The sequence below is a fragment of the Lithobates pipiens genome, unplaced genomic scaffold (genome assembly GCF_037356315.1).
Source record: "Lithobates pipiens isolate NorthernLeopardFrog02 unplaced genomic scaffold, aLitPip1_a1.2 Scaffold_16, whole genome shotgun sequence".
NCBI lineage: Eukaryota > Metazoa > Chordata > Amphibia > Anura > Ranidae > Lithobates > Lithobates pipiens.
In genome coordinates, this window is record NW_027507748.1 from 47,229,559 (window position 1) to 47,239,558 (window position 10,000).

The window sequence follows — 10,000 nt, forward strand, 5'->3', positions numbered from 1 at the left end:
CTCTGATGGAGTTTAATAAATTATACAGGGAGCATTACTCCACTTTGCACACTGCCAATTGCCTTTTAAAATATTGTGTCCCATGTATAACATTTTCTAGCCATTTCAATACTAGATTAACCATAAAATCTTCAGCTTATTAAAAATATTTATACATTTTAAAAAAAATTAAAAAAATAAAATTTGGTCATTGACCATACATGTGCACATGATTAACAATTTTTTTTTTTTTTTTTTTTGTTCATGTTTCCTCGCCGAGCTTCATTAGATGAGACACGAGCTTGCAACAAGTCTTAAAGGTTGAGGTGGACAAAACAAGTCCACAGATGACCAATGCAGAAATGTTTCTCAAGAATGAAATATCATCCAAGAAAGGACAGGTATAACAGCAAAAATGAAAGCCAAAGAGGAAGTTATTTTTTGTTTCCTTTTGGTTTGTTTCCTCCTCTTGTTGAATTAAAGATGCAACAAAATCTACAATTTTACGTTGTCTTTTTTTAACTCGGCTTTCTATAGGAAACATATGTCAAAAGAGCACTATTGAAGGCTTGCTTGGACGTTATCAATGTTTGTTTTGCACTGGTGCACCTAAAGATTAACATCCATGCCCATGCAAATCAGAAGCACATGCCTATGCTTGCAAGCCAAAATCAGCATCTTGCCAAGGTTCAAACAATGCCAGAGTTTTTGAATAAAATAACTCCTCATACATTTTCCACAAATACAATGGATTCCACCTCATAGTTGATATTCGATTTTTTCCTCCATGATAAGTTTAACAGCGGAATAATGGCGGTAAAGACTGGCTAGCTCAAGTGCGGTGTAGCCTTCAATAGTGGTAGCGTTAATGTTGGCACCATGGTGGATGAGGAGCCTTGCTGTGCTGGTGTGGCCAGTCTCAGCTGCGATATGCAAAGGGGTTTTTAGTTGTGCATTTGGAAGATTCACATTGCAGCCAAGCTCAACAAGAATCCGAGCCACTCGGTAATGACCTCTTTGTGCAGCTAGATGCAAAGGGGTTCTTCCATCAGAAGTCTGAGCATTGAGGTTGGCCTTGTACTGTTTTGCAAGAAGCTTTACAATGTTTAGGTGGCCTTGCCAAGATGCGTAATGCAGGGATACCCAGTTTTCCAGTCCTTTTACACCAACATCGGCATCTCGCCGAAGAAAGAGGCGGACAATACTTTCTTGGCCATGTTGGCAAGCAACGTGTAGGGTGTTCGGCCTTTGCTGTCAACCTCACTGAGTGAAGCATTCTTGTCTAGAAGGAGGCGAGTTATGGATTCATCTCCATTCTGAGCTGAGAAATGGAGAGCAGTGAACAGATCTTCATCTTTAGCATTGAGATTTATCTTTTTAGAAAGAAGAAGCTCCACAATGCTTTTCAACTTTTTCTCAGTGGCAATGTGGAGTGGGGTGGAGCCCTTTGAGTTGATCATGTTAGGGCTGGCATTGTACAGAAGTAGTAACTTCACACACTCCTCCTGTCCATTTTCAACGGCCAAATGAAGGAGGGTGGACCTTCCATCCAAAACCAGTTCAACATCCTGAGGCTGAAGAATCTTCAGTAGCTTTGCATTGTCTCCAGATACAATGGCATCAATCAGCTTCTTCTTCTGGATCTCTGTGGTGCTAAGATCTGTGCAGGAACAGAATACAACAACATTAGAAAATTACCTATTCCATCTATATAAAAAGCCACAAAAAAATAATAAAGTACAGTACATGATTTACAGAGAATCTTTAAAGTTCAACTTCAAGAACAAATTGTCCAAACGCCATTTAACCAAGCTATACATGATACCTTTTTAAGTATTTAAAAAAAAAAAAATATATATATATATATATATATATATATATATATATATATATATATATATATTATATATATATATATATATATATATATATATATATATATATATATATATATATATATATATATATATATATATATATTTATATATTATATATTTTTTTTTTTTTATTTTTTTTTTTTAAATACTTAAAAAGGTATCATGTATAGCTTGGTTAAATGGAGTTTGGACAATTTGTTCTTGAAGTTTAAAGATCCTCTGTAAATCATGTACCTTTTTTTGTTTTTTTAACAAGAAAAGCATTTAACATATACCTAGCATTTGTATCCAAATCTGCATTAGGAATAGCCTCTTGGAATTCTCCTACATGCAGCACAAAGACTGGGATTGCCAGCACTCAGCCAACTAAGGCTCTGTTGCTTTGCAATGTGCTTGTCACCTAACGCTAACCATATACACAAACAAGGTAGGAGAGCAAGAGCAATTTTTTTTTCTGTGGGGGCCAATAAAAAATTAAGATGATGTGCATGATGAAGGATGTTGCAGTATGAGCAATACAGGATGAAAGAGCCCTTCAGCACATTTTTTTTTTCACAGAGGTAGAGGCAGCCCATACTTAATGAACGGGCTGTCATAACGCCAATACCTGATAAAATAGGTCCGGTGTCATTTTTAAAAATGTTGTGCATCTTTGCATTCCTATGAACTGCAGCACAGGTGTGATATTGTGCGTGGAACATGTTCATTGGTTTGCAAATGCGAATGAATTACAATGTACATGTGCAGTGCATTGATGGGCATTTCCAACTCATTGTGGGAAAGGCTGTAAGGGTGGCCTCAATAGAAGCTACTAGACCAGAAACCAGGGACTGGTTTTGAGCAGGAACATTTAGGCCTTTGATTTTAGATAAAAATAAAAAATAAATAAAAATAAAATAAAATAAAAAGGAGAGCAAGTCCTCTCCAAAAAGGGAAGGGATTATTTCTAGGTTATGTCAACAGTGGTGCTACAAAACACAACTGAGTGCCAACAAAGCAATTTGAAAACTTCAGACAGTTTACCTGTTACAGAACCCTCTCTATCGAAGGACAGGGAGAGAGAGCCTCTAGAGGAAAAGGCTGAGTCAATAGAGGAGATTCCAGATAGGCGCTTGTCGCTGGTTGCCAGCTGAGGATCGGACTCGCTGTGACAAAGACTTTCAGGTCCTTCCATGGTCTGGGAGATCCCAGAATCCAGTTGGGAGAGCAGCTCAGAGAGGCTGTAGTCTTTATCAAACACTGGAGTGGGACTTTTCTTGGGCTCTGATTGGCAGGCCACATCCTACAAAAAAAAAAAAAAAAATAAAAAAAAAATAAAAACATAAGATCTAAAGAAATGGCTATCAAAGTATCAGAGCTTCTGAAGGGCTTTGTTTTTATCTATGTTCCTATATGCATGACAATGGGAAAGATTTCCAGTGGAGACACACAAAAAATAATAAAAGCACAAACTAAACGTGGGGAAGTATTAGAAATTCTAGAAGTGTCGTTACGGTTTTTGCCTTCCCGTCCACAATTGAACCTCCCATTTCCCCAGTGGGGGGGGGGGGGGGGGGTCACACACAGAAACAGACCAGATGAAAATGAACAGCTTTCCACACTTTACAACCAAGGGACATTCCATAGAACCAGCATTTCCAGGGACTAATGGAAATGCAGGACCCTCTGTGACAACTGGCACCCATCCATTTGTAACCCATGCATCACGTCTGTTGCTAAAAAGAATGTTCCTTGGAAGTCAAGTACCTGAAGGTTTGTGTCTTGGGTGGCTTCTGCCAGGTTCTCTACACTTGACATGGAGCTGGTTTCATCCTCGTGCTTTGTACACAGCAGCTCTGTCTCGGAGGTAATCTCTGTTTGACAGGAGAAAAAGCCACAGGGTTACTAAAATGCAAACAGATGCAAGTAGTTTTATATTAAAAGGTACAGTCTATTTAAAAGTTTTTATTGGGCAAATTCAGCTTGGAAGAGAACTAGAATTTTCATGGTGTTTACCAAGTCATTAAGTATTGGAGCTAACCTACACACTCCAACCGAGAAGCAGTAACTCCTTCACCGTGTTGCCCAACTACATTGATAAGCACAGCGTGCATAGACAAGGAGCAAAAATGGCTGTCCATTTGTATACATATTGGTATGAGCTATACCTTAGAAGAATTAAAACATTAAATATTAGTAACAATTTCTTAAAGATCTTTGGCTTTCATATTTTATGCTTATCGTGTTATTATGTATGAATATTCCCATGTACTGTACTAGATTACTGATATGCCTCTTAGACGTCAGCCTTTTATCGACATCACCTTTTTGATCTTGCATCATGGATGACAAAGTTTTGTTTTATTCTGTGCAATAAACATCCATCATTTTTATTTATTCATGTGTGTATTTTTTATCACACGCCTCATATAAAGTCCCACTGACCACCATTTTTCTTGTATGCAACAAAAAGGGATTGGAGACGTGTCAAGTCACAATTTTTCCTGTTTTTTTTTTGTTTTGGTTTTTTAAATAAAACACACACACACACACACACACACACACACACACACACACACACACACACACACACACCCTGTGTAGCAGCATGTACTGTGGAGCTATTCAGCCACAAAGTTCACAACAGAAGCAGTGAAATCTTAGTTCCTCTGACTCTTTTTTTCAATGCTTTCCCTGAGTTTTTTTGTGATTTTTGAGGTCGAATCACTTTATAGTACATGTAGCTACAGGAGGTCAGTGAGGGTTTGTTTTAAAATGCTTTTGTTGCTTGTTAGGAAAATGGTTCATGTCCATAGTCTGGACACCGGTGTACTAAAAAAGGTAATCTACAAAAAAAAAAAAAAAAAATGGATCCCAAATTAACCAGAGTCTTTAATGCAAGTGGAAGGTAGACTTTCCTGCCAGACCAACACCATGTAAACAAATAGGCTGTAAATAAAAAGTTGACAAAAGGATTTGAAAAGAACATAAACCACTCATCTTGCTCCTGGATTCCAGGAGACAGAGGTGACATCACCGATCCTCACCGCTTCCTCCTGGCCCTTGGAAACCCTAGAAGAATGCATTTATGCAATAGATGCTTTCTTGTGTGATTTTGAGTGTCCACCTACCTAGCAAGATGTCATCTGCTATATACAGGAAGATGGGAACAAAATTTGTTTTTTTTTTTTGTTTATTAAGCTTTTGTTACTGCCAATTTTGTTTGGGTGGCATGGGACTGGTTGGGCATTTTATTTTTTTACATAAAAAAAGATCCTCATTAGAAAACCTGGAGAAACAATACTTTCAGAAAGAACAGATAGCTTTTGGGCTTAAAGAAACGCTTGCATGTTAACCATACACGGTTAAAATTTAGGCCAATTCCTGAGGAATAGTTTGAAATTTGACCCATGGGTGGCTTTGTTGGCACCACCTGGCTCGAGTCAATTTAAAACCAACTGAGCTGGTTGGAAAAATGTCAGATGAATGGGGACCGCATCCAGGCTATAAAGATAAAGTCACCATTTGGGTATTCAGATAGCCAGGGTGTCTGAATACAATAGATGGCAGAGGAGATTCCACCATCCATGCTCATGGGAAGTAAGTGAATTTGCATTCATCCTGCAGGACTGTGCAAGAAAAAAAAAAAAAAAATCTGCACATGGATGGAAGCCTCACAGACTAAACAAAAAGGCCGGAGCACAGTACAGCCAACTGGTTCATCGCAACAATGATTCCACTAGAATGCTAATTGCATTGCATCATGTGCCGCCTCCTCCTCCTGCAAAATCTGTATAATACTGAGATAAAGTCATGCAAATCCAAACAGCATTACAGCAAAAAAAAAAAAAAATTTAAAACTAAAAATCTTCTGGTAAAGATTAGAATATCAACTCCTAATGTGTGTTGGTGAACGCGTCCCTTTAAATGAACGATTGCTCTATGGGTTCTCTGTGTGCTCAGGCCTGATCTGTCAGGACTTGCATGTAGTGGGTCGGTCACATTCCTGAGTGTAAGACTCAGCTGTACTGGGAGGCCTTCAGAACATCTAGATAAAAACATTTCACACACACGCACACACAAGCTTGGCCCACTTCCTGCAATATATCTGGCCAGCGAGAGGTTTACACTTTCATTCAACTTTTTAAAGTGTGGATGTGAGGAAATAGCGATTCCTGTGCACATACTTTAATAAAACGATCGAAAAACAAACAGTCATATGACATGACTCTACTGGGGGGGGGGGGGGGGGGGGGGGGGGGAAATAATCATTGCAAAATTCAGTATCAGAGCGACCATTTGGCTACAGTGAAGATTATACACTAAAGCACACATAAACACCAAATATTAAAGTTGTGTAAATGGCTCCTTTTTGCTTTGTTAAATGTCATTTTGCAAGTTTTTGGTTTTCTTTGAATATTGCTACCTATATTGACTTGCTGTTCTTCCTGAGCTTGTTTGGGTTTCCTGCAGGTTCCCCTGATTTCCTGCAACGCTCCAAACACCATGCTGGTAGGATAATTGGCTCCCGCCTAAAAATTGGTATGTGTGCCTGTCTGCGGGTTCTCCCTGAGTTTGTTTGGGTTTCCTCCCGCACTCCAAAGACATGCTGGTAGATGAAATGGCTCCTGCCTAAAAAGCGGTGCGCACACACGTAAGAATCCCAGTCAGGATACTACCTGGATTTTCTCCTTGTGCTTGCATGAGTTCCTCTAGGTACTCATTTTTTCCCCACACTCCAAAGACATACTGGTAGGTAAAATTTTCCTGTTAGCTTCACAACAACTCCGTGACTGTTCTTGAATGGCCCGACCAGAGCCCTGACTTAAACCCAATTGAGCATCTCTGGAGAGACCTAAAAATGGCCGTCCACCAACGTTTACCATCCAACCTGACAGAACTGGAGAGGATCTGCAAGGAGGAATGGCAGAGGATCCCCAAATCCAGGTGTGAAAAACTTGTTGCATCTTTCCCAAAAAGTCTCATGGCTGTAATAGATCAAAAGGGGGCTTCTACTAAATACTGAGCAAAGGGTCTGAATACTCAGGACCATGCGATATTTCAGTTTCTCTTTTTTTTTATAAATCTTCAAAAATGTCAACAATGCTGTGTTTTTCTGTCAATATGGGGCACTGTGTGTACATTAATGAGGGAAAAAATGGATTTAAATGATTTTAGCAAATGGCTGCAATATAACAAAGTGAAAAATTTAAGGGGGTCTGAATACTTTCCGTCCCCACTGTATAATTATATATAAAAAAAATTTATTATATATATATATATATATATATATATATATATATATATATATATATATATATATATATATATACACACACACACACACATACACATACATATATACACATACATACATACATATACATACATACATATACACACACACACACACGTCGGGTGGGTTACTGCCTTTTCTTTATCCTGTTTTTTTGTCTGAAACAATGTCAGGGTGGACTCCCTGTATTCCACCAATATCAGTTTAAAAGACAAAGGGACACGTTCTCCAAATACAGTAAAGTTTATTGTAACTTCAAATCATCAGGTATTGTCAAATCATGTAAATCAGCAACAGCAGCTACTGTATTCAGTTGCGAGCATCCCTGCTCTTCCTCAGGCTCTCTGGCAATGTGTAACATACTACAAACACCTTCCTCTTTTATCACATGTCAATCCTCTTACGTGATCTATATTCTCATTTCTCCTTGCAAACTAGTACATGGCGGTGAAACTACGCAGAAGATAAAAGACAGAATCGCACAACATAGCAGCACCATAAGATTGAACCAGCCATGTTTGCCTATATCCAGGCATTTTTCGGGAGAAAGTACACCAGGACTTAGATTAGAGATTCATGGCACTTAGAGGTTCCCCGAGATAAAAGAGGGGGTGATAGAATACCGAAACTCAGACAGCGTGAAGTTTGGTGGATTAACCGGTTACGATCTTTGTATCCGGATGGAATTAGAGATGATTTGGATTTATTTTTATGAATGATTCAGTTTAGCGACTATGTTGCATGTTCTTTTTTCAGACAGACTATTATGGAATGATGGATGAAAAGGGGATGAAGTCATGATCAGATTTTTTTGATTATTCCACGATTACATTTTTATACATGATGGAAATTTATCATCAGGCGATTATGAATAATTGTCTACATTTTGATCCAGGGGGCTAAAAATTGCATTTATTGTCTGTCTTTCTCCTTTGGCTTTTGTAAGCACTTACTTTTTTTCTATATATGGACTATTTGATAGATTGCATTACACTTTGATAAAATTATTTATTGTGTTAGAATTAGCTTAGTGGCAACAGGTAGACAAGCGATTGTGAAATGTGTATGGGGTCAATTTACTCCCTGTGCCTTCAATTTTGGAAGCATGGGACACACCTGTGGGGCAACACCCACCTGTGTTTGGTTTAAGAGAGGAAGGTGTTTGTAGTATGCTATACATTGCCAGACAGCCTAAGGAAGAGCAGGGATGCTCGCAACTGTATATGGTAGCTGCTGATTTACATGATTTGACAATACAGTAAATTTTATTGCATTTGGAGAACATGTCCCTTTGTTTATATACACACATATAGCGTAAATATTAGGTAAAATTTTATATATATATATATATATATATATATATATATATATATATATATATATATATATATATATATATATATATATTATTGGGTACAGAATGTTACTCCAGTGCTGCAAAATCTTATAATACAGGCCACACCAAGACCGACACTTCCACGAGTGTCAATCTCCTTGGTCCCCCGCAACCTTTAATGGTTTCTCCTGCTGACCTCCATCCATTACAGGATACAGCAATGACGTGGCGGTCAGATGGAGGAATCATAGGGAGCGGTCATCCTCAGCATCAGAATGGAGATCGATGGGGCAGGCGGAAAGGTTAAATATCAACAGTTGTCATTTACCGGTTTGACTTCATTTAAAATCTTGATGATAGCCACGAGGTCGCCTTTAAAATGAGCTGGTGCCTTGCCCATGGAGGTCAACAGGTTAATTTTTAATGGCTGCCACTTCCAACATTCCATTGGACCCTTGCGAGTCATGAGAAATCCTTGCCTCCCTTGTGAAGGCGCTGCAAAGCTCCTTGGTCAGTTGATGGAGCTCATTGACAGCCCACCCAAACCAAGAACTGCAATTTACCCAAATTGGCTGGTCAGAAACATGCCTGCTGATTGCTCCTCTGCAGTTGGTCAGTTAATGCAGATGCTCTCGGCTGAACTTATACCTTGAAAAGTTGGCCGTTCCCTGGGCTTATCTCTCCAGCATCTCTGCATTAGTTTGATCATGTTGTCACACTGATGTGGTCTCCCCCTTGGAATGAGCGCCAGGTCGGGCCGCAGGCCACCTCCGACCTTTACCATGATGTGCAGAATATTCTTCTCATCTAAAAAAAATAAAAATAAAAATAAAAAACACACAAAAATGTAGCAATGTAGATAAAACCGAAAAAATAAAAAAAAAACCCACTACATAATTCAGTTTACTTAAAAGCTGAAGTTTAACTGTTTATTCCTCCCCTTTCGTCTTTTTTTTTTTTTTTAAAACCTTTCCATTTTATTGCATACCTTATTTTAGACACAGTGAGGTCATCACTGGATCTCTATGCTCCTCCATGAAATGCAAAAGGTAACTGTTTGTGGGAGGGGCCATCAGGGTTCTATACATTGCTGAACCCATCACAGAACCCTGCTTCAGTAATGATCTCAAGAGACCCGATACAAGCAGCGGGTCGACTCTTGGATAGAATTATGAAAATATCAAAATGCCCCGATGGGTGGAGAAGTGGGCAATCCAAGGCAGGTCACATTTGGCTGCAGACAGCCCTAGAATGAAAAAGGTGTGGGCCATGGGGCAGTCAGGCTGGGGAAGAAAGGGCTAGAGTAGTAATAATAATTACAATATTTATCTGTGTATAAACCGCACTTTTCCCCCTAAAAATCAGGGGGAAATCGTGTGTGCATGTTATACACTGATCCCTGCTGCTTCGGAGTGGATGAACACTGCTGGATTACGCACAGCCGCCATCTCCTGTGTATCCGGCGCTCAGTCACACTCAGTCTCGCCCCCTAGCCCGGCTTTGGACCACTGTTCTGTCCATCATATGTCCACG

The 10,000-nt window shown here is 39.1% G+C and overlaps 1 protein-coding gene across 1 annotated transcript in view; it reads right to left on the minus strand.

The window, feature by feature from the left end:
- Window positions 1-443: 443 nt before the first annotated feature.
- The window catches only part of RIPK4 (receptor interacting serine/threonine kinase 4), a 33,880-nt gene continuing 24,323 nt past the window's right edge, over window positions 444-10,000 (minus strand). Inside the window, 6 exon segments of the mRNA XM_077479848.1 lie at window positions 444-758; window positions 760-1,214; window positions 1,217-1,639; window positions 2,880-3,138; window positions 3,603-3,709; window positions 9,116-9,274. Of these exon segments, the coding sequence (XP_077335974.1) occupies window positions 705-758; window positions 760-1,214; window positions 1,217-1,639; window positions 2,880-3,138; window positions 3,603-3,709; window positions 9,116-9,274 (1,457 nt within the window). The 3' untranslated portion in view covers window positions 444-704.